Source organism: Aedes albopictus, chromosome 3 (assembly GCF_035046485.1).
Source record: "Aedes albopictus strain Foshan chromosome 3, AalbF5, whole genome shotgun sequence".
NCBI classification, from domain to species: Eukaryota; Metazoa; Arthropoda; class Insecta; order Diptera; family Culicidae; genus Aedes; species Aedes albopictus.
Genome location: NC_085138.1, coordinates 346,686,583 through 346,712,893, shown reverse-complemented (window position 1 = coordinate 346,712,893; position 26,311 = coordinate 346,686,583). Strand labels below are relative to the sequence as shown.

Genomic DNA, 26,311 nt, shown 5'->3' with positions numbered 1-26,311 from the left:
CAAAGACTGCTTCTCAGTTTTAGTTTAGTGCTCTATGAGCACTTTCATAGTTATTAACTGAGAGCTTTTTTCAATTGCTCATTTTCGAATTGTTATTGCAGGCACAAATATATCTGTACCCAGTGATATTGAGGAGATTTCCTTCTCGTAAAGATCCTGGATAAAGCCTATTTGCTTTCAAAAAGATGTTGTACGTTAAAATTCGAGGTTCCATAATTCTATTACTTTTAGCAAATTTCATATAATTGATAACAGAAACTTTCGCAGCAAAAGCCTTTTGTTGTTCCGGTTCAGAAGGATCCTACCAAAGCAGGAAATTTCCATAAATCTTGGTCCAACGACCAACCCGACTACAGGCCGCCAAATGGCCTTGTTGAAAATCCTAACCAACACGTTCGTTGCTGTGTCGGCTTAGCATTGCGTCCCACGCGTCGTAAAGCCATGAGGCTCAATGTTTGCCAAAGAAAAACAAATTCAGTTGCCTCAACCGTCGTCGTCGATTTGTGGTTCAACTTTTAACGACTTTTTTGCGCCTCCACAGCTCATGTAGGGAGTATTTACTATGGGGAATTCAGCTAATTGATGGCGAAAAGGGATATATGGTGATGGCAAATAATTCAATTAAATTGCAGTTGATAGATAAATTTTTATGGAGTTTTAAATTTGAAACTGGCATAACTTTATGAAATGGTGCAAAATGGTGACTCGACAAACTGGAAGGAGCGTGAGACTTAACTCTGATCATTACAAGTGCTATCCTCGTACTTCCTCGGGTCCATATGATAATAACTATGTACCTCAGACTAATATCTAGTGGAGCATCGGTTCTGATGTACAACAAGCACTTTTCTGCCTGACGTAACAGTTGCCTGGGACAAACCCTTAACTTAGTGCTCTATGAGCACTTCCACAGTCATTAACTGAGAGCTTCCTCCGCCAATGACCATTTTTTCATGTGTAGTGTATATCGTGTGGCGGGCACGAAGACTCTATGCTCAAGGAAGCAAGGTTACGAAAATTTCCTGGACCGGCCAGGAATCGAACCCTTCACCCTCAGCATGGTCATACTCAACAGACACCAGAGAAACAAGTATTGCTCCGGAGTCCGTGAGTACGAGATCGCGTCTTGGAAGTTAGCTGCCTATAATCTTTCAGTTACGAACTTCGTGACTAAGGTATGCTGTATGGTATGGACTCATCACTCGTCCTCGGTAGGTGGGGCAGGATCATTAACATCGCTTACTGAGAATATCTCAATATATCCGCAGTAAGGCCCTATTCAAGCAATTACCGTCATGGCACCTCCGTCTACCTATGACCTTTCTGGGATCCTTTGCCATGCCACGATCACGGACCCCATATAATTGACTGTCGCCGCAACAGTGTCATACCACGTAGTCTTCTGTGCGACAAACTGTTCAATAAAATGGTCGAGTTCGAACGCTAAATTCTAAACCCTGATACTACCTCTTGGTTGCGACTGACCAAGCCACTCCTACAGTCAACACGCCACCTCCTCTGTAGTTCCGGGATGGTATCGGCGATAACCAGTGAAAGGGCGTTCCTGCACATTCTCTCCACTAGTCAAGAAGCTGTACGGTACGACCAGCTGCTTCTATTTCCGGTTGTTCATAACAACCACCTCAGTTTTATTGTGATCCCATCCCAGTTTCCTAGGCTGCCGTAATTCTGCAAAGTGACGTAAGCGACATTGATAGTTTCGGCCCATTTTTTTTGGTTATTATGCATAAAACTTTTGCTCATCCTCTAAGTTTCTTTCCATAGATGATAGATTACGACTAGATCTTGCATTTTAATACAGCATGCATACCACAGTGTTATTATTAAACCAGATATTGTATAGAATATACCAAAAAACATCGACATTTTGAATGGCGCTTACGTCACTTTGCAGAATTACGGCAGTAGGGTACTCAACCACTTCTCTACAACCGCGATCGAGTGGGCTTTTCCAGTAATGTGTCTTTTTCCAGTGCTCGACACTGGGCAGTAACTTCCGAGAATCTTGTATAAATGCTCAGGTAGCCGAAATGGTTACTCAAGAGACCAGTTAAACCTCAACCGTCTGTTGAGGATGATCTTCTCAAGCACCTTCCACGCCGTGATCAAGCACATTGATCTATAGGCCGACGGGTCTCCAGGTGGTTTCCCCCTTTTTGGCGATAGTACCAGGTTCTGACGCTTCTAAACATGTGGGAAGACTTTGTCGCAAAACTACTTTTAAGACCAGGTTGCCACCTATACCTAGGGATGTTGCAAAACCCGCATGTTCCTCATCGGCGACCCTCCTTCCTTTCATCGCCAACCCCAGTTCCCAGGGGTCCTACGAAAGAAAGCCAAGGACTAGGATTATGACGCGGAAAGATCCCCCTCAATAAACTCCTACATCCCTGGAGACTGCTCTGTAGGAGCAACCTCTTGTCTTGGCCCACGATCCTGTAGGCTGTAGGCATCACTCCACAGTTTCCCAGCGGCGCACAGCACCCGTCGTTAATTTCGCTCTGTCTCAGTCCGTAATCGCTGCATCCGCCGCCTGACCCATAGTTTCTCAATCGCTTGAGATCACCAGTAAGCCGGTCGTCTTCCATTTCTACGTGGACATAGACATTGCTGTCGCATCGCTCCCACGCAAAAGCACCGCTACCGGCTCATCCTCGCTTAAACCGAGTAGGTTTTACACACGGCGGAAGCGCTTTCCTAAATATCCCTTTGTCGAAGTTTGATGTCTTCCACCTGCGAGGGTTTGGCCTTGGTCTACCCGCCTCTATCCGCTGCCTGCTGTTGTAGTAGTCGGTACTGTAGCGAACCGCCAGGTGATCGCTGTAAGTCTAGCTATCGTCTACTCTTAAGTTCGTACTACTTGCTAGGCCCGGACTACAAAAGGTAACATCAATTATCGGCTCCACATCGTTTCGACTAAAGGTACTCTTGCTACCGACATTAGGCCAGGTCGACATCTACATAGCACGGCCAGTGTCTCTTGCAGGATTTGACCCTGCTGGTTCGTAATACAGCTTCCCCATTCCACGGCCCAGGCCTTGAAGCCACCCGCTATTACCACCGGCCTGCGCCCTGTCAGCCCGGTCGTTATACAGTCCAGCATCTGCGTGAACTGCTCGATCGACCACCTCGGAGGCGCATAACAGATACAGAAGAAGACCCCGTTTTTTTGGCGACCACGAAGCCTTCATAGGTAGCAGACACTAATTCCTGGACGGGGGTTTTACCCGTCGTCCCAAAATCGTCGTCATTTTTGCAGACGCATCCGCGACCCAATTGCCGTTGCCAACGGGTACTCGGTATGGGTCCGCAATGAAGGTGATATCTGTCTCCCACTCAGAAACCGCCTGACAAAGCAGTTGCTGAGCGGCGTCACAGTGCACAGTGGGAAAAATAGATATAAAACGCGAATAAATTCAATATCTCTGCTCGGAGTGGATGGATTCGCATGAATTTTCGACACCAACAGCAAAAATTTCTATAGTTTCAGAAAAGGAGGGTGTAATTCGCCACACGATGTTGGAAATCAGTGTGTTGAGCTCGTTTTACCCCGCGCTCTCTTTTTCTCACCTTTTTGAGAAAATCCTCATCTATTCCCGACTGGCGTGCAAAATAAATGACTTATTTAACTCGTATTTGTGTAGAAACTTCCAGAGTATCGGAAATTTGACATAAGATTGCTCCTTCTCTTGTCGATTGCATTCAACTCCGGGCGGAGATGCATGTGAAAATTAAAAAAATAGAAGATATCGGGGTTATTTGAAGATATTACAATTTTCAAGGCCGTGCGGTGAGCCAAATCAGCTTCATTCGATATTACAGAAGTTTTAACACAAACACGAATCAAATAAATCATTTATTTTGCACTCCAGGATTTTCCAAAAAGGTGAAAAAGAGAGAGAGTGGGGTAAAACGGGTCCGATACACTGATTTCCAGCATCATGCGGCGAATGACCCCCTCCTTATCTGAAACTGTAGAGTTTTTTGCAGTTTGTGTCAAAATTTCATTCAAATCCATCCACTCCGAGCAGAGATATTGAATTTATTCGCGTTTTATACCTATTTTTTTCATTGTGCAGTGGTTCAGGTTCAGCTGCGTTACCTGCACTGTGATTTGTTCACTGCGGCTTTCTTGAAGGCCGGGTACCTTGGACCACCCGTTAGATGCCTGTTATTCACGGATTTCCCTGTACAAATCAGACAAATGGGTGGACTCGTGCAGCCGTATAGCCTTCGGCGCCGCATCTCCTACACAGTTTGCTCCCGTCTTGGCCTTTACAGTTGCATGACTTGTGTCCCTGCGGTGGCCAGCTGCGGAACGGACCTGGTGTGATGGTTATAGCACGTGCCTATCACGCCGAGGACCTGGGATCGAATCCCACTACCGACAAGCTCACAAAATGTGAGTTTTTCTTTCGGAAGGGAAGTAATGCGTGGGTCTCGAGATGAACTAGCCTAGGGATAAAAATCTCGTTAATACAGATAATAAAAACTGTTCAACTAGCGATTTTTCCTTCTTCCTCTTCCACTCAACTTTCGTCCAAGGGGGTCCTTCCCTTGGTTCGCCCTACTCGGTGGTTGCTGAGGGCCCAACAACAGTCGCAACCCCCTGTTCCCTTCCATCCGGGACGGACCAGCATCTTCACCCTTCCCAGCTTTCCGCCTGGTTCGAGTTCGACTTGCCGGCATTATTGCCGACCTTCAGGGTTCGTATCCGCCTAACCTTGCGGGCACCGCCAGACAACTCTTCACCTGACGGCTGCCTCACCCGCTTCAGCGAGTGCTTATCGAAAGCAGTCGCATTCGCCACACCTTTTGAGCTACCTGCGAAAGCGACAGCCGCCGGCTGAGTAGACGTCGTAACCTTTACTTTCGCCGATTCTGCCGTCTCTCTCATGATCTTGCTTGGCATCGTCCATCGACTTCCAAAGTCGCAACAGGGCCGTTTTAAGATCCTTATTGCTTATGTTGGACTTCGTGGATGTAAATACGATTATTTTGCCAAGCTGCTGCACAGCTACCTCCATTGCAGATTGTCGGCGCTCTGTACCAGAGATTACCGAAGTGGACATTCCTTGTGCTCCAACACGTAGGGATGATGGTGAATGGCAAACGAACTGAATGTCGGATTTCTGGGATTTCCCTGGACTATTTTGTATAGATTGGGTCACTTTTTGGGGCTTCAAATATCCACATATCCAGTAGTTCCGATTTATTGTTTTTTACACAAAACATATATTTTGCAGAGCCACTTATTTCGGCACTGCAATCTTGGGGAATTAAAACGATTTTTTTAGATTTTTCCCAACGTTTCGACTCGTGTTAGAGTCTTCTTCAGGGGATAATTCTGGCTATTCGTTTTTCGTTTGAGGTCACATAGAACTGTCGGTGTTTGAACTATTAAGTAATGAATATTAGGATAATAAGTGAAACGAAGTGGTTTTATTCCTAAAGTTCACTTAACGAAGCAATTGAATCTTTTGCACTACACTTCTTGTGGAGGTAACGGTTCAAACCAATGGAGATTATGGGATGATATGAGCAAGGATGAATTTCACCTAAATCCTTGGATGTCTTACTCCCAAACACAGACAGCCTGTCTCAATTTAGGTTGATGACCATCTGTCCACTATCTCCCTCGGCAGGCTAGCCGGGGAATGAATCGGGGCTCCGACGCTGGCATTGCGTGCACAGCTTCCTGCTCCTACCTCCTCACTTCTTCTTAAGGCGAAACTGGAAGCATTTCCTCTTTTTTTGGTCTTTGATTTTTTATTAAATAACGAACCAATATTTTCAAAATCGGTTTTCGTACACATGTAGAGGATGGATCAAGGTTTCCTCTGATTTTTTTCGTAGTGGAAAAAGTTTTTCATTTTTACAGAAACCATTTTTGAACGAAATTTCACAAAAAAATGGTTTTAGAAAAAATGGAAAACTTTTTCAACACCAAAAAAATTCAGTAGATACATAGATCCAAACTCTACATGTGTACGAACCCGTTTTTGAAAATATTGCTTCGTTATTTAAAAAAAAAAATCAAAAACTGAAAAAATGAGGAAATGCTTCTAGTTTCGCCTTAACATGCAATTCAGTTTTATGTGTTTTCGAAAAACAAAAATGCACTTTTCTCGAACAAATATTATTATTCGGTTTTGGAAAACGATCAACGTGGCCAGTGGAATTGCAATTGACTAATCGTTTTTGGGATATTTCCAGTTTAATATGTATGAGAAAACTGCATTCTTATTTTTTGAGAATGCACCAATTTGATTTGCTCCTTAACAGAGACCTTGCTGGAGACCTGGTATGATAGGTTGATCATACTATGTTGAGATGTCGGAAAGAAGGGCAACGTCTTTTTCAAAATAATAATGTTAGTTTGGGAACGAATTCACATCTCGGAAATAAATAGGGGCATAATGGACACCCTAAGCAAATGAGTACGTTAGGCCAGTAGAACAGAGAAAAACCTAACATATTATCAGTTGGCTTACAACTTTAACTTGTTTCCTACGTATTTCAATCATATCCAGCAGGTAGAATGTCTTAATTGTGTAGAAATAATGAGTTGTAGACCGAATGGTTTTTAGGGCTAGCAGGAAAGGTACGGGGCATAATGGACACCTCTGCATATTTTGTGCTACATCTTTGATTACCTTTGATTGACCAGTTAACCCGTTGGACCCCAGGTAAAATATAAAAGTTCAAAAAATCGCCAACAGCACATTTCTCAACAGAATTCAACCAGATTTTGCACACAAACTCGCACAACACTATAGTTTTGGAAATTTACGGGATCAACATTTTCTTGGACTTCTGGACGGTGGGTCATTGGGTCAAGTCGGGCAAAATTAAGGCCAAGTACGATTTGCACCCCATAACTTTCTTCTTAATGAAGTTTTTCAATGGGAGTTTGCACATTTCGTTGCCTAACGATAGTTGATGTTGCTACAGGTTAGAATTTGAGATTTTCCGAAAGGTTTCTTTTGAGTTCTTGAGATATTCAACATTTCTGAACCATCCAAGTCTTCATTTGCGTTTGTTGTTTTCAAATGAAATTAAACACGAGATATTATTCCCTTATTGACCCCATAGGTCATCGGAGACATCTTTAGGACATGTGTTGCCCTTGTAGTACTATTAATATTTCCTGAATATCTCGACGAATTGTCCGAATCCGTCCGTACAAAACATGAACACTCAAAATAATCACCAAGGATTATTTTCAATTATTATTATCGCTTTTATTTGCACCAATATTTGAAAATCTGTATAATGTTTGTTATATCAACGAACAGTAGAAATTTTGGACGATCTGATTGAAGTCATGCCTTGCTTACAGAGAACCGTAGATGGACTAGACCTGTGCGCCGCCGCGCCACGCCGCCGCCGCCGACAGTTTTTGCCCCACGCCGACGCCGACGCCGATATCGGCGGCGCGCCATACGCCGATGTTTGTCACGCCGCCGATTTTCATTTTTCACGCCGGTGATCAGGACGCGAATAAAATTTTGTTTACATTAAGTTGAGATAAAATACTAAAACTTTTTCGAAGTTTTACTAAAATTTCAATCAAAGAATTTTTCAGAAGTTCCTTAAGAGATTCCTTCAGGAGTTTCTTCAAAGATGTCTCCCAACCCACTGACAGGCATTGTTATCAACATTTATTTTGTTAAAACGGGCCCAAAATGTGTTGATCAAACGAAATTGGGCCCCTAATGTCACTACTGTCACTCCATGCTATAGGTATAGGCGTGTCAATGGCGTGATGTCTCCAGTAGTTCCTTCAGAGATTCAGGGATGCCTCTAAGAGTTTCAACACGCATTTTTTTTCAGAAGATCTCTCAGGAAGGTCTCGACAGGAGTACGATCAGATTTTTTCAGGTGGTTTCAGGGATTCCTCCTAGAAATACATCCGAGATTCATCCAGAAGATTCATCAGGGGATCCAATAGGAGGCCCTTCAGAGATTAGTCAGAGAGTTTCTCCAGAGATTTCTTCGGAAATTCCTTCAGGAATTCATACAGGAGTTTCTTCAGGAATTAGTCCAGAAGTTTCTTCAGAGATTCGTCTAGGAGATCTCTCAGGAATTCCTCTAGAATTCCAACAACGGGTATCTCCTGGCGTTCTGTATTCTTCAGAAATCACTCCAGGAGTTCCATCAAGGGTTCCTTCAGGAAATCCTTCCTGGAATTTTTTCAACAATCCCTCCTGAAATTCCTATCGGTATGCCTCATGGAAATTTTTCAGAAATCCTTTCAGGAGTTCTTTTAGGGATTTATCTAGGAGTTCCTTCAGATATTCCTACAGAAGTTTCTCCATAGATTAATTCATGAACATTTTCAAGGATTCATGCAGTATAGTAGTTCTTTCAAGAAATGCTCCAAAAGTTCCTTCGGTGACCTCTTCAGGAGTTCCTTCAGGGATCTCCTCAACAATTCCAGGAGGATCCAGGGATGCCTCCAGGAGTTCATTAGGAATTCCTTCAGAGGTTCTTTAACCTATTTCAACAGAAATTCGCTCGGGTATTCTTTCAGAAGTCCCTTCAGAGATTTTTTCAGGAGGATTCATAGATGCCTCCTGGAGATCCATCAAGAGTTCCGTTAGAAGTTCTTTCAGGAAGAAGGTCCTAGAAATTAGTCTAGGAGTTCCTGCAGGGATTCCTTTTGAAGTTCCTTTAAAAATTTAACTTTGTAATGGCTTTTCCAGTTTTGATACATTTAAAATACAGCTATTATTATATCTTGTCCGACGTTTCGGTTACATTTGGTACCTTCCTCAGGAATCAATTATTGCCGATTTTTCGGCCAGTGTTGTTCTGTCGAACAGCAGTTAACGATTTTTGGATTCGACTGCGATAGAATTTAACTTTGAAATGGCTTATCTAGTCTTGACGTTCGAAATCTAGACTTGACAAAATTCGAATACAGCTATTTTATTAAGTTCTTTTAGAATTCATACAGGAGTTCTTACAGAAATAAGTCCAAGAGGTCCTTCATAGATTCCACCAGGAGTTTCCGGCATTCATGAAGATGTTTCTTCAGAGGTTTCTCCTGAATTTCTTCAGGGATTCCTTCAGAAGTTCATTCAGATTCCTTTAGGATAACCTTAGGGGATTCCTCGAGAAATTCATTTAGGAATTCATCCATGAGTTCTGCAAGGGATCGCTCTTGGTGTTCTTTCTGAGATTTTTCCAGGTGGACTTACGGATGCACCAGGAGTTATATCAGAGATTTCTTACAGGAGTTCTTTCAGGGAATCTTGTTAAAGTTCCTTCGAGAATAACCTTAGGAATATAATCAGGCATATCTCCAGGATATTATTGTGGGATCTCTCATGGAGAATTCCTCAAGCATTTCGTTCCGGAATTCCTCCAGGAATTCTTTCGGGGCTCCCCCTGACAATCTTTCGGGGATTCCTCCTTCAAATCCTGCAGGGATCCCTCTACCCAGAAAGATTCCCTCGGGAGATTCCGCTGAAAATCCTATCAAGAATTCCACCTGGAAATCCTTCGGAGATTGCTACCGGAATTCTTTCGGGGATTCCCCCTGGCATTCCTGCAGCAATTTCCTCTGCAATTTCTTCGGGGATTCCTCATGGACTTCCTCCGAACATTCCTCCTGAAATTCCTACGGAAATTCCTCCTGGAATTTGTTTGGAGATTCTTCAAAGAAATCATTTGGAAATTCCTCCTGGAATTATTTCGAAGATTCCTCTTGGAATTCCTACGGGGATTCTTTCTAGATTTCCTTCAGAGTTTTTCCTAGAATTTCCTCTGAAATTCTTTCAAGGATTCCTCCTAATATTCCGTCGTGGATTCCTCCTGAACTGCCTTTGGGGATTCCTCCTGGAATTCCTTCGAAGATATAACTTAAACATCCTTCTTGGAATTCTTCCTGGGGTTTCTCGTACAATTTCTTCGGGGGTCTCTCCTAGAGTTCCTTCAGGAAATCTTCCTAAAATTCTTTTGGAGATTTCTTCTGGAATTCCTTCGAGGATTCGTCCTAGACTTACATAATGGATTCCACCAGAAATTCTTTCAGAGTTTTCATTTGATACTCCGTCGTAGAGTTCCCCTGGAATTTCTTTAATAATGTCTCTTAGAACTCCTCCTGGATTCCTCCTGGATTTCCTCATGGAATTAAAGTTCCTTCGGGATTCCTTCGGGAATTCCTTCAGAAATTACTCCTGGAGTTCCTATGGGGATTCCTCTTGGAAATCAAACGAGGATTTCGGTTTGAAACCCTTCGGGGATTCCTCCTAGAGTTCCTTCGGAAATTCCTCCTGAACTTCTTTCAGGGATTCCTCCTTAAATTCCTCCGGGGATTTCTCCTGGAGTTCCTTCGGAGATTCTTCCTAGAACTCTTCCTTGAATTTCTTCGGATATTTCATTTAGAATTCCTTCAGAGATTCCTCCTACAGTTGCTTCTGGGATTTCTCCTGTAATTTCTTCAGAGTTTCCTCTTGGAATTCCTTTGGAGCTTTCACTTTTAAATTTTTCGGAGCAGAGATGCCAGATATACAGATTTTTGACCTTCTTTACAGACAAGATACAGAGTACAGGAAAGTACAGATTTTTAAAATATGATACAGATTTCTCCAGAAAGCACAGAATTTGAAGTTATTTTCCATAAATTTAATGAAAACTTTATAAATAGCTGCTTAAACATTAAAGAATTTATGAAAATTTGTACATTTTCACACAAGTTTAAGAAAAAAATATCAGTAAAAATTAAAACCCTTCAAAAAGTAGTACTTTTTTGTAAGTTTCTTTTGAAATCTAGGACTCTCGGTGTCTACTATAACCTCAAATACGGCGATACAGAAAAATCTGTATTGATACAGATTCTTGATAAAAATAATCTGGCATCTCTCCTTCGGAGATTCCTCATGGTATTCCTCCTAGAATTTCTTCGGGGTTACCTTCGGTGAGTCCTCCTAGAATTCCTTCGGGGATTCCTCCTTTCTGAGTTCTCCTGGATTTTTTTCGGGGATTCATCTTGGAATTCCTTCGGTCCTCTTAGATTGTTTTAGGAATTTCTCCCGGAATTTATTTATTATTATCCATTTATTACGTAAGGCAATTTTCTCGAATTTTTGACACCAGCACACCTCCCCCCCCCCTTGTAAGATTTTTGGTATGAAACTCCAAAAATTTTTGTATGGAGCCAAACCCAAACTCTTGGGTATATTTCGTTGGTTCGTCCTCACAATTTTTTGGGGATTATTTCTTGAATCCTTCTTGAAATTCCCACTGAAATTATTTTAAGGATTTTTGCTGGAATTTCCTTGATGTACTGCTTGAATTCCTTTGAGATACGCGTAGGTATTCTTTCTGAATTTTCTTTTGAAATTCCTGCGGGAATTCCTCACAGAGTTCTTTCGGGGATTTCTACAGGGCTGTGAAGAATTAGCCTAAGTTAAAATTCACGAATAAAAAGAAATAAAAAAGATTTCTTCAGGGTTTCCTCCTGTACTTCCTTCAGGGTTTCCTCTTGAAACTCCTTCGAGGATTCCGCTTGGAGTTCCTTCGGAGATTCCTCCCGGAATTCCTTAAGGGGGTTCCCCCTGGGATTCTTGCAGGAATTTCTTCTGGAATTCTGTCGGGTATACCTCCTGGATTTCGTTTGGGGATTTCTCCTGGCATTCATTCTGGAATTCCTTCGAGGATTTCTCCTGAATTTCCTTCGAGGATTCCTCCTAAAATTTCTCCGGGGATTCCTCCTGCACTTTTTTCAGGGATTGCTCCTGGACTTTAACGAAAATTCCTCCTGTTTTTTTTTCAGAGATTTCTCCTGGAATTCCTTTGAGGTTTGCTCCTAGAATTCCTTTTGGGGTTTCACTTCAAATTTCTTCGGAGATTTCTCCTAGAAGTTCTTCGAGGTTTCCTCTTGGAATTCTTTCGGCAATTCCTCTTAGAAATCCCTCAGGGATTTCTCCTGGGATTCCTTCAGAGATTCCTCTTAGATATTTTTAGTTGATTACTCTTAGAAATCCTTAAGGGATTCTTTTTCGAATTCACTTTGAGATTCCCACTGGAATACTTTCGAGGATTCTTTCTGGAAATCCTTTGGGGATTACTGCTGGAATTCTTTCGGGATTTCCTTGTGCAAATTCTGCGGGAATTTCTTCTGGAATTCTTTCAGGGCTCCCTCATGGAATTCCTACGAGCATCACTCCTGGAACTCCTTCCAGGATTACTCCTAAAATTCCATTGGGGATTCCTTCTGAAATTCCTCCGGGGATTCCTGCTTTAATTCTTTTGGGGAATCCTCTAGGAATTCCTTCGGGAATTCTTCATAAGTTTTTTTTCCAGTGATGTCTCTAAGAGAGATTCTTGAACTACATATCAGTGATTTCAGCAGAAGTTTCTTAAGGGTTTCATACGGCAGCTCTTGCAGAGATTATTCCAGTAGTTTCTTCATGGATTCATCCAGGAGATTCTTTAAGGCTCCTCCTGGAATTCTTTTGGAAATCATTCGAGGATTCCTTGAAAATAGTGCGACCTTATTATCAAATGTGATAGCTTCTGAAGGTTCTAAGAAAACAAAATAAAAACGGTAGCAAAATCTATATTTTTGCCCTTAATTTGCAATGGAGCAATGCAACATGCACTAATACGGATACTGGTAATTTCACAATAGGTATAATTACTGGGCACAGTGATGGACCCGAACAGGAATAAAAAAAAGGTGCTCATTCAAACGTAAGGTTATAATTCACAGGGTCAAATATTTGACAAATGAACTCAAGAAAAAACATCTGTTTGACACTAATGGAACAAACAAGATGTTTGAGCATTGGTTGCTTTTTGGTCAAATACTTCATCCTGTGTACTGACATAATAATAATTCATGTCATAAATGGTCATGAAAAAGCAAAAACTGAACTACAAATTCTACAGCGTAGAGACAACTTCTTTGTTCCGCCAATGTTGACATTACGGTCAAATTTTGGTCACGCCGATTCGCGCCGCCGCCGCCGCCGCCGAAAGCTGCCACCGGCGTGACGCCGATGACGCCGCCGCCGCCGGCCAAAAATGGCCCTCACGCCGCCGCCGAGCAAAATAAAGTCGGCGCACAGGTCTAAGATGGACTACAATTAGGCCTATTTGCATGCGGAAAACAACGGTTAGCTCAAGAAACCAATACTACATCGAACAGGAGTAAGTAAAAGCCTCGACTAGATTCCTGAGTGCCCGGGATGGCATGGCTGAAGTCAGGCCTTGAGTTCATTGAGCTGTAGATGAACTGTAATCACATGTTTTACCTATGTGGAACCTCTGTGCACTACATAAACTCATATTCTATCATGTGTCAAAAAAGGTTCCGCACTACTATTCCTAGGAAAATTTGATGACCTAAGCGAAGTCATACCTTGACTTCAGAGAACTATAGACGGACAACAATGAGAGTTTTATGCACACGGAAAGCAATTGTTAGCTCCGGAAACCAATACTACATCGAACTGGAGTAAGTAAATTCCTCGACTAGATTCCTGAGTACCTGGGGCATCTTGATTGAAGGCAGGCCTTGAGTTCTATGAGCTGTTGATGAACTGTAATCACATGTTTTGCCAGTGATATAACAAACATTATACAGATTTTCAAATATTGGTGCAAATAAAAGCGATAAGAATAATTGAAAATAATCCTTGGTGATTATTTCGAGTGTTCATGTTTTGTAAGGACGGATTCGGACAATCCATCGAGATATTCAGGAAATATTAATAGTACTACAAGGGTAACACATGTCCCAAAGATGTCTCCGATGACCTATGGGGTCAATAAGGGAATAATATCTCGTGTTTAATTTCATTTGAAAACAACAAACGCAAATGAAGACTTGGATGGTTCAGAAATGTTGAATATCTCAAGAACTCAAAAGAAACCTTTCGGAAAATCTCAAATTCTAACCTGTAGCAACATCAACTATCGTTAGGCAACGAAATGTGCAAACTCCCATTGAAAAACTTCATTAAGAAGAAAGTTATGGGGGTGCAAATCGTACTTGGTCTTAATTTTGCCCGACTTGACCCAATGACCCACCGGCCTTACTCCGTCCAGAAGTCCAAGAAAATGTTGATCCCATATATTTCCAAAACTATAGTGATGTGCGAGTTTGTGTGCAGAATTTGGTTGAATTCTGTTGAGAAATGTGCTGATGGCGATGTTTTGAACTTTTATATTTTACCTGAGGTCCAACGGGTTAAGTAATTTGCCTACGGAGATCAATACTACAAATATGATACTCCTTAGAAAAAGTTACATAAAACCAAAATTCATTATAATAACTTTAAGGTAAAACAATTAAATTGATTTTTTTTCAAAACTTTCTAAAACGCCTAACAATATGCAATGCGTTTACACCCCCTTGTACTTGCAGGTGTTCATTTCACCCCGAAGTGACATCAACATCAAAATTGCTATTTTAGTTAATTCTGATTAAAAATATAATACTTTATCCATTTATACATTGTGTATACATGCAGATAAGGTAATACGTCGCTTATTTTTATGGTTGACACTTCAAACACTCGCAATACCTTAAAGTACACCGAGGCAAGTTGAAACAGCGGATTAACATGATATTTTCTGATAATGATAAACAATTCGATCGCCATAACACATAGTTTTTGATTCGAACAATCTTTAAGCGAAGGATAAATTTCCAAATTGTATTGAAATCCATTTCAAAACTTCGTGTTTCATCTTGCCCCACTCGTTCCAACTTGCTCCGGTGTACCTTATTTGCTGTTTGTTTTAAAGACACGGACAAGTTCAATGCTTCCAGTGAGCTATTTGCTCTTTGAAGGAAGCACGACACTAGACAACGGACTAGCATGCAACGCCCAGTGGCACAGCCGAAAACTTTTCCTGACAGCTGCGGCGGGAATCGAACCCGCGCTCCTTAGCACGATGCGACTAAAGGCTTGGTGGCCACCTTAGCCGTACGACCACGAAGCCATACATACGTTTCGAAATTATAAGAATTCCACAATAGGAAAGATATATTTCAATTTCAATTATATTTTAGTTATTTTGAAGGATTATAAATGCTACCTTTGAAAAACAGAACGATTAGTTGTCCCTTCACACGTCTGCATTAAATTTTAATTTAAAATTCCATGGTTTGGAAGAAAACAGGGGTGATGCGAAAACACACAATTGAAGACAATATATTCAATTTATTTTTGTGGTTCCAGAATAAAAGAACTAGACCAAGAAATGCATCTACGCTCGTACAAAGTTTCATAAGAAACATCTGATCGAATTGAACGCTATCACATATGTTATTTCAACTTCGTTAGCTGCCTGTAGAACACTTTCCACATCGTTTCTATTGGATTTTCTCTAATCGAATCAATTTCAACCACCGGAAAGTCAATTATCTTCCACCACACCCCCTCCCAAACCGGTCACGTGCCCATCGAAATCGACCATCCATCCGCTTTACGTCTTTTAATCCATCGCCAATATGCTGGCGAAGGTGGTCATGGGTTGAGGGGGGTTCGGGGAGGGTTGGTGCTCTGTTAAAAGGCAAACGCCGCTTGACTCGCCATCGCCACAGATTCAGCAGAAAATTAAATCACCCAAGAAGACAAACAACTCGCTAATCACTTTTCTCATTATCACCCCCACTTTGGGCGGCGCACAGGTTTACGAGGGCGACGACGGCGAACGGTTCGAACGGAATTGGCTCTACTGGACCGGTGCCAGGATGATTTACAGGTGAGTTATTGAGGGACGGGGGAAACGGAGAGGAGTGGTTGGGGGGATGTGGTAGAGAGACTTTCTTACAATCTGTTTCCTATAAAGAGATGATCGCGGACTGAGACTTCGTATGGGGAAATAGAGAGCATAAGGTCCCCGGGGCAGGACGCATCCACCCTTTTTAAGTATATCCAAGATGTATATTATAGATGTCAGCAAAAAATAAGCAGATCAAGCCAAGCCCCTGAATAATGCATAGACCCGAAAGAGAATTTTGATTCACATCACCATTTCAAGACTAGCCTACGTAGCGAGCATTATCATATCTATCATTTAATTATCCACTTTGATCTTTATCCCTTTTACGGGTATAAATATTTGATACATTAATAAGACAGAATAATTGTTTGTGTTTAAAGCTTAATATTCGTGCGTTCTTTGTGTTACATGTTGTATTTTAACTTGAAAATTCCCCTTGTATTAATGCACATTTATAGGGTTCTGGCAAAAAAGAGGCCCATGAAATGCAATCCCATCTTGATTGCCAACTTTCTTGCCATTTCGTGTAGCGGATACAAACTAGAGATGTAAACCTTTCCCTGGCACGGACTTCAAGTTACTTATAGAGCTCTAGGATGAAACCCGAATTAGGGTGCCCGATTTGGAAAAGTTTTCCTAAACAAAACCAAGCTATGAATGCAGCAACAGATGCTGCGAACTAAAAGGCGGATTGTCAAATAAAATACAATTCCAGGATGGCTAATGGACCCAAACCAATAAATGAAACCTCGTCATCCTGTGATCGGAAGGTGTTATCCATATGGATAACAGGGCATATTTGTGTTATGTATTGTGTTGTGTCCATTTGTGATGTCTCTTATTTGTGCATTTGTAGGGTTTCATGAGTCGTGATATGTTAATTCTTTGTAATAATTAATTTTCTTTTATTTTTGTAACGCTCCCTCACACTCTAAGTAGAAAATGACCGATAAATCAATGAAATTATTAAATATCTGAAGAAACTCCTGAAGGAATCATTAGAGGATTTCATGTAGGGATCGCTGTGAATTTTTCTAAACCAATCCCCAGAGAAATCCCTGAAGAAATTTGTTTGAGGAATCACAGGTAAAATCACTGAAGACATCCCAAGTAAGGAATCCCGTGAGGAATTCCTGGGGGAATATCAAAAGTGAAATCCCTGGGAGAATGCCTGAGAAGTCCTTTAAGTATAATGACACATAGGGTGGCGAACTACTTGGGCAGCGGCCGGTATTTTGGGCACTCTCCGCTACAACTCAGTCAATTCCAAACCAATTGACTTGAAATTTTGTACACGGCTAGATACTAAACGTATCTCATCGCGTTCCAAAAATTGTGTTAATTGGTTCAAAATTGACTGAGTTATAGCAAGAAAGTGCCCAAAGTGTGGGCTTCGTGGCCGTGCGGTTAGCGGCGTCAGTCGGCTAGGCGTTTCGTAAGCCTCGGAGTGCGGGTTTGATTCTCGCTCCAGTCGGGGAAAACTTTTCGTCAAACGGAAAATTCTCCATAGGGCCACTGGGTGTTATGTGTGTTGTCCGTTGTCTCGTGTATGTAATGTTCAGTCTGTGCAGCCTCTGGCTGAAGACGGTGTAGTGCAGTGATCCTCAGCTTAACTGTCTTTGCGAGCCAAAATTTAATTTTGATATGAGGCTGCGGGCGGCAAGTCATTCAAAGGTTAATTTTCAACAATTTTTAAGATTCAACACAATCCATTTGTTTGATTTTTTTTTCAAAATATTGAACAAGAGCAAACAAACTAAACAACCTGGTTATCAGGAAATTGTATTTCACTTGAAAAATCCTGAAAATCGTAGGGAATTGAAATCAGATGTTTTAAGTCCGTAATATCTAGGTTTTGTTTATTTCAAACATGTTACTTAAAAGTCATACGTAAAATAAGCAATAGCAACGCTGGCTAGAAGAATATTCAATTCTTTAAGAATATTGTGAATAAACTTACAGCTTATTAGTACTTATAGCGCATATTGTAAGTGCGGAATTGTGGAAGTCCTAGACACGAACACGTACATGTTTTTATGTTATGTTTTCCAGTTCAGACAAATTTCCGAATTTGTAGGGATTTCAGGGTTCTCGGAAGAAATTCCGAAAACTGCCTAGAGATACTGTTGTGGAAATTTTTGATGTTTTTTTTTTTTGTTTTTCTTGCGTAATTCCTTAAGAAGCCAATGAAGAAAATCCTTCAGACATGATTTTCTTTTTTAATGAAAATGTGAAGAAGTATTTGTAGCCGATTTAGAATGGATATTTTAAGAGGAATTCCTAAAAGCATTGCTAGGGAATGAAAAGTATCTTACCCAATCCATGAAATTTTTTAGCGAAATTCCAAGTTTGCATATCATTTCCTTTTGAGAGAAGTAAAAGGAAAAAATCTGTATTATTTTTTTTTAAATAGTTACCTGGTAGAAGTTCTGAAGTTCAAGTATATCGAATACAAGGAAGTTTTTCGCCGATTGAAATAAAATAAAAATTATTTTAATTTTATTTTCGGCAAATTGAACAAATTACTAATGACGAGCTCTGCCACAGGTCCAAAATTCATGGCAAAGAATCTGTGCAATTTAGCCTAAATTCATTATTTAAGTGGAAAACACAGTTCTTAACAACAGTTACGAATATCTTCGGAACAAAATTCGAAAAAGTGGTCTTTTAATGAAAAAAGTTAAAGTTAACGTAAATCTTACTTGGAGGCAGCTTTCGACTGAGGTATCTGGACACCTGGAAGGATTTTCGGCGTGGCAGTCGCAATTGCAATCAAACGATCAGATATTCTCCTTCATCGAAACGTCGGATGAAGGAAAATATCTGATCGTTTGATTGCAATTGCGACTGCCACGCCGAAAATCCTCCCATGCGTAAATCTTACTTATTGAGGAAAATTCTTTATAATATTAGTTAAATTTTTGAGTAGTTAATATTCATTCTCATGAAAATTTTAAAAATGGTGAAATTTCTGATTTTCATTGTAGAATCTATAAGTGGGCCATTTTCTTATATATTTCAAAATCAATTCGCGGGCCGCACAAAACCTGGTCGAGGGCCGCATGCGGCCCGCGGGCCGCAGTTTGGTGACCACTGGTGTAGTGTCTTTTTAAAAATAGGACCCCTGCCGAGATGGTTCCACTCTATTGCCCTTTTACTGGCATTTATTTGAATTTTCATCTCAATTTGTCAACATTTCGTGCCTTCTAATCACAAGTTTTTCGAGTATGTTTCAGACATACCAGCAAATGTGGTAAAATGCCAGTAAAGGGCTATATGTGTCATTGTACCCTTGCTTGCGTCGCATGGCGCAGTTGGTCGTCAGAGCGTCCGACTATACCGAGCTCTCGACGCATACTAATTAGACACCAGCAAAACATACTGCCTGGTGGCTAGGTATGCGGGGTGCGAGAGTAAGTCTCGGCTTCATAAAAATAATTCGTTCTCACTTGTATTTAGTGGGCACGAACGCGGATGTGTTGTGGATTGGCATCTAAGCCGAAAGAGAGATGGGTTTGTGAAATAGTAGAGTTCACGGTGTGGCTTCGGAGTCAATTTGGCTTTCTATTCCGCAGAATCATTAATTGTTCTGTGGTTTAGTTGGTTAAAGCACCGGTCTAGCGAATACGGAGTCGTGGGTTCGAATCCCACCAGAACATGATTTTTTTCACAAATTTCATCTCTCAATTTGTCAATTAACAACATTTCGTGCCTTCTAATTACAAGTTTTTCCAGGAAGTCCTTTAAGTTTTCCCTGAAGGAATGGCAGGAGGATTTCCTGGTGGAATTCCAGTAGGAATTTATGAAGTCCCTAGAGAAATATCCATAAAAGTTCTTGAAGGAATCCCTACAGCAATTTCTTGAGGAATCTTGGGAGAAATTTCTATAGGAATTCCAGCAGAAAGTTCTAGAGTAATCGCCGTTGGAATTTATGAAAGGATTTCAATGGATTCCCGAAGGAATTTCAAGAGAAATTGTTGGATGAACCTGTAGAGAAATACCTGAAAGAATTACTAGAGAAATCTCTTCAGGAATCAATATAGGTGAATCACTAGAGAAATCTCTAAAAGAATCCACAGATGAAGTCCTGGAGGTACAATTCCGAGTATTTAGTTATGTTTTGACCAATCATGACAGAAACTTCTAGAGGAATCCAACGTATTCCTGGAAAAATATGGGAAGAAATTGCTGCTGAAATTCTTGAAGGAATCATTAGAGAAATGCCTGGATGAATCCTCAGAAGAACCAATAGAGGAGTTTCTGAAGAAACCCTTTGAAAAATCTCAGAACGAATCTCTGGAGAAATTCCTAGAAGAATCTCTAGAGTCTAGAACAATCTCTGGAGAAGAATTCCTCAAGGAATCTCGGGTGGAATTTTTAGAGTAATCACAGCAGGCATCCCAACTAGCGTTCCTGAAGGAATCCCAGCAGGAATCTATAGAGAAATCCCAACAATTCTTGTAGAAAATCCCAGCTACAATTCCCAAGAGTAATTTCGTTGAGAATTGCCAAAAAGAATTCTTATGACGAATTCCTTGAGTAATTGTTTGGAGAATCCCTGGATAAAATCTTGGATAATTCCTGGAACAATTCTAGAAGAGCCTGCTCGAATGATTCCAACAGGAATTCCAAAAATAATCAGAGTATGAAATCCTGAAGTAATCCTAGCAAGAATACCAGGAGGAATAGCTGATGGAACCTCTGGAAAGAAGAAGGTATCTGATACGAAATTGATTGAAAATAATAAATAGAACTAGAGCTAGAGGATTAGATATTGGTTTTCTTCAAATATCATTCTTAGGCATATGCGATATGCGATTGCAAAAATAAAGCCATGCCAATCATATTACGGTCCCAAACAAGCACGTTTGTGCAATCCTTTTTTTTGAGATTGTATCATGCCTAATAAAATAGGAAGAAGATTAATTGACGCTTAAATTAAATTAAACAAATCGTCCTTCGTCCTATTTTAGTAGGCGTGATTATCTCAAAAAGAGATTATATAAAACTAGATTTGATTTTAGCAAGAAATATGGTTGATTCAACCTAAATATGCTTACACCAACAATATTTATGGTTGTTTGGACAGCACACTTTTTCTCATATTTGACTCAAGCATCTTTATGTTAAAATTAACTCTCCACTTTAAGGTTGAACTAACTTTATCGGATGCTAAGTTTAAGTATATACAGAAAATCTGTTAAACATGGTTTTTACGTTGAAAAAGATTCAAAACATTAAATTTAGACTGAACAGCAAGTTTAGGATAAAAATTACGGGTATTAGAACTTTGTTGACCTACCAAAATTGTCAAAGTCCGCGGCAATTCATTGAAACAAGCATTGCTCTTTGTTCGGTCTGCTAGACGTGGTGGAGGCAAGAGAGCTTCCATTTATTTCTTCGTGTTAAATTTGTAGCGATGAAATGTCAAACGAGTTAGTTGGAAACAATATTCGTTAAAATACACTTATAGAAGAAAAACTTCAGTTTTAAAACACCCTTACAAGCTTTTCGATCCTCGTGGCGATGCTCGAAATGTTTAAAAAGAACTCTACAAATTTCGTCTCTCTCAACTGCCATCCCTATAATGTACAAATTCATCAACTTCATTGTGGCTAAATAGACAGCAGTTAAGAGGGTTCAAGTAATGGCATAAGGTACCCCGGGGCAAGTGGGACCTAAAAAAATGCTAGTTTGGTTTTGTCATGTCAAAAAATTTTAAACATAAATAATTTTATAATTCCAATGGTTTCAAAAGACATTGTTGATATATTTCTTCTTAATAACGGGCATTAAAACTGTTTCAAAATGCTTACATTCTATATATATTATGCAGATCATGAAAGGTGGAGCAGATCTTCATTTGCTCCATATCACGGGGCAAGTGGGACTCTTTCGGATTTTTTTGTACAAATGGCTTAATATAGTTACTGCATATATGTAAGGTAGCTAAAATTATGAATATCTTATACGAATAACTATGTATAGCAATTTATGTAGTAAGAGTATTGTGGTATCGTGCAGAAATTACGTAACACATATAATAACGAATCTCTGAGAAAAAAATGATTTAACTCTAGCAGCTCGTGCAAAACAAATTGATTTTTTAAATATAAAAAGCGCCATGAAGTTAAATGCCGGAAAATTTTCAAACTTGCTTTTCATGTTGCGTAGTTGATGAATCTCGATTTTTTCAAGATTCACAGATGTTATGTTTTCCCTTATATCATTTTCCGATTACTAAATAAAGATTTTTTAAATCGTGAGTTTTTAATAAATCGTTTTCCATTTTTTTTTTCAAACTTAATGGCCAGTTCCTTAACATTCAGAAAGAAATTCATTTTGCAGCGAAAGACGAAAAAATTGAGTTTTCTTATATAAAAATATGGAAAATATATGGTATTGAAAAAATATGTTCTATCCAAGACTTTATCATTTCAAACAATAGCTTCATCATCAGAATAGAATAGAATAGAAATTAAGTATAATTCATCGCTTGATTACTTAAGGCGACAATTTTTACTTCACATTTGTGTAAATTTCGACTTAGGCTGAAAAAAGCGAGATCAAACAATGAAATTGTGTTTGTTTACTCTCATAGGTCTCACTTGTCCCAGATGCTGAAATGCACTGGGACAAATGGGAGCAGCTAACTAAAGGTAATAAATGAAAATCAATTACATCTTTTTCGCATAAAATAATTTGCAAGCACTCCAAATATTATCCTGAAACCGAAAAAGTTTGACTTGATTTGAAATTCTATTTCTAAATAAACGACGAATGTAGTAGAGTACGTTAATCTCACTTAGTTAATTGAAAATTACATTTGAACAACAATAGCATATATGGTTAGAACAATAACAATTTTTGAATTCAAAGTATCCGTTGGTGTGATACCTATGTTTTCCATGAAGAATGTTTGCCGTAAAAATAAAAATTAGAAAAAATTATAGCCGTAGATCTCACTTGCCCCGGGGTACCTTATATGCTTGGTTTAATCATTTGATGGTTAATCTTACTTACATCATATTTTTTTTTATTTTTTTCTTCAACTTTTAATGTTAATATTCCACCAACTTCTGTCCAAAAGTTATTAGGGGTAGGCGGGGCAATATGGACACCCTAAGGTTTTTGCCAACTTTACCTGGCAAGATGTCAAAAAAGTTTAGTTTTTTGATACATGTATCCTTTTAAAGTCTACTAGCTGTACCCGGCAAACTTTGTCTTGCCTACTGCGTTTTTTGACGTTTCAAGTTTCTATCCAAGACCAAGTCCCCGGTCACAAAGTGTATGGAAGATCAATTTTCAAAAACTCTCAATTTTTTCATGTTTTTTGCCTCATAAACCTTCCTTGGGTGAAAACTAACGGAACAAAACATAGACGATCAAAATCGGACCTTCCGTTCGCAAGTTATGTGCGGTCCCACGTATGCCACTGCATTTTTATATATATAGATTTAGCATCTATTGCATAAGAATGCTCACGAAGAAAAATTATTTATCCACTTCAAAAAATGTTTTGAAAAATGTTAGTTTTTCATGACCGTCTTCAAGCATACGGGGCAGAATGGGGTGTCCATGGGGCAATATGGACACCATGAGACTTTTATGAATTTCGTACATTATTTACACCTAGAAAGTCATTTCATTACAAAACAACTATTGTGAATGAATAATACGCCGAAGTAGTTCATTTTTGTTCAGTTAATTTAAATTCAGGCTGTTTTGGATAAAGCTTCGTTTTGTCGGCATGTACAGCTGTGCCTAGAACAACTATTTTCCACTGCTGTCGTTTTTGGCCAATTTGTTTCACCCTATGTCTACTATAGTGAACATTTAACCGAAAATATACTGAAATCGAAGAATTTGGTTGGTTTGTGATTTAGGTTATATTTTTCCCTTGCCGCTTCTTTCAAAAAGGTGAGTGTCCATTTTGCCCCGGCAGCAGAAGATATTTCCAAAATTGATTTTTGATATAATAAAAAAGAAAATATAAACATGTTAAGCATGTAGATACAGCAAAACTACTTGCATGTGTTCTAGAAATATCAGGTTTTAATCGACCTGTAATAAATCCTGTAAAAAATAATCACTAAATCTTATTTTAGATGGTGTGAAAATTATAATTTCCATGCACAAAAAACGGAGGACGCAACTTTTTCGTGTAAAATCAAGTATAATTTTAATTTCGAATGTTTCTTCCCTGAAACTACGTTTTAGACAAATGGACTATATTCTCTATTCATTAAAAGTTCAAAAAAGTTCGCATATTTCAAAATATTGAGGGTGTCCATTCTGCCCCGGGTGTCCATATTGCCCCGCCTACCCCTACAGGTAAAGTCTCTCTAAATAAAAAAAAATATATTATTTGACACATCTGTATAAAAAAAATATTTAATATTCAGGCTGTGGAATTTTGACATTTAAGACAGGGTTGTAGATTTTGTCAAAATGAACAGCTTTGCCGAAGACGAAATGTCTCTAGGATGTAAAACAAAAAGTTGGATGGTGGTGCCACCTTTTCGTAGAAGTTGTGAAGTACTAAATTCTTAGCAATTAATGCCCCTGATCATTACAAAATCAAACTTTGTCGAAGACACCATGTACCGAAAATGCTTCGTTTCGAAGTAATTAATTTTGTCCCGTTAGATTGCGATCCTGGCCCTTAGTGCGTTGTCCATTAGTCTGGATAGAAAATTATGAAACATAATGATCAATTTCAAAATCATAATTATGCAGCATAATTAAGCAGCTTAGCTTCGTCCCGAAAAGGGTTGGGAAAAGTTTTGGCTACTCTCGGCCTAAACGCACACACACCAACAACCAAAACCCACATTAATTTTTCTTTTCCATCCCTACAATTTCAGATATCTACCAAAAACGGCCGGCTTGCGACGGATCACCCTCCACAAGAGCGTATCCTCCCGAGGGGACAAGATGTATCTGCTGATTTGCGAATGTGCCGATCTGCTGAAGGACCTCTCGGCGGCTGCCCTGCTAATACCGGCCCTGCGAGCGCGGCTCTGTGGCTACACCGGACTCTACCGGCCCATACAGACCTTCTAGGACAAGTGAAACGAGTGAGCAGCGGTGCCAACATCCTAATAGCAGTTCCTTCCTCACAAGCAAGTCCTTCCCTATAATTATGGCTGCTGCTGCTCCTCCTCCTTCTCTCTTCAGCCTTTTCGAAGCTCTTGGTTTTACACAGCCACGGTAACCAATTCGAAAGTTAAGTTGTAAATTTTTGATGGTTAATCAAGTGAATCGAGTTCAAGCGTTCATTTCCGGTGAGTTCTAATTGAGAAGCATTAATTTTACGATTATAATAAACGTTAGTAATTGATTCCGATTTTATATAAAGTAATAAGATGTAGACCAACGCATAGTCAGCGTGAAGAATTATTTTTATAAATTTGATAAACTAAGAAAGAATACGTTTCCAGAAGATGGTTGTGCAAAAAAAGTTTCTATAATCCATTAGTAAATTCAAATTCATTGAAATCGGTAAAGAATAAGAAAATAGTCACAGCTATGAATATCAAATTCGTGGGACGAGAGAACAAATTTTGCGGAATGTGAGAGCGGAACTTCGTATTCATACCAACCAACACCGACGACTACGCCGTGTACATACTTATAAGCTTACAATTTTTTATCGACAGCCGGCAGTGAAAGCAATAAGTTACCAGTATTTACTAAACATAGGACGAAGAAGAACGGGACAACAAAAAATACACATAAATTCAACAACTGCCATACACAGCAGAGAACAGTCATTTCTACGTACACCACCCCATCCATACATGCGGGCGGAAGAAGAAAAAATCGCAAAACAAGCAAAATCAGATATATCTACACAACAATGTAGAATTTAGCAAAAAAAAAATCGACGAGACTACTGCAGGAGGACAAACATGGTTTCATATACGATTATACAATCATCGAATCGAACTAACTTTATTTACACTCTTTCACACAACTCGCGATGACCACGTACCCACCTCTATACGAAGAACGAAGGCACACATGCAACTATGTTGCGCACATACACGTACACACATCATTATCAAGTGTAGAAGACCAACCCAACCAACTAAATTGGACCTGTTCAATTGAAAACGATCTAGCAAGGATTATGTTCATGCTCATGCTTATTAACAACTGCTTATACCAACAAGATTTTTGTAACGTAAAGTACCGACACAGGGCAAGTGGAATGTGGAAATATTGAGTTTGCATGGCCAGACCATATACCACCAGAAGTAATAATGAATCAAATTTCAATGTCAATTTCTTGATTTTTGCTTTGGCTGACCAAGCCATGTGATAATTACACTGTTGAAAATGATTTGACATCCATGTGCACAACAGAAACATGTGCTCGATGAAAAGAAATCCACGTACTCCGGTGAGGCTCGAACTCACGACTCCCAATGCGCTAGACGGGCGCTTCTAAACCTACAAGCTACGGAGTCACTCGACTATCTCCGTCACCAGTAGGCGTGTAGAACTGAACTCGATTCCACAGTCGCACATGGTT

The 26,311-nt window shown here is 39.8% G+C and overlaps 1 protein-coding gene across 2 annotated transcripts in view; it reads left to right on the top strand.

The window, feature by feature from the left end:
* The window catches only part of LOC115262617 (uncharacterized), a 174,280-nt gene extending 148,429 nt beyond the window's left edge, over positions 1-25,851 (top strand). For both annotated transcript variants that reach the window (XM_062855192.1, XM_029865014.2), the window contains exons 5-6: positions 15,677-15,750; positions 24,639-25,851. In XM_062855192.1, coding sequence (XP_062711176.1) covers positions 15,677-15,750; positions 24,639-24,837 — 273 coding nt within the window. In that variant the 3' untranslated portion in view covers positions 24,838-25,851. The remainder of the gene's footprint in view (positions 1-15,676; positions 15,751-24,638) is intronic.
* The last annotated feature ends 460 nt before the right edge of the window (positions 25,852-26,311 follow it).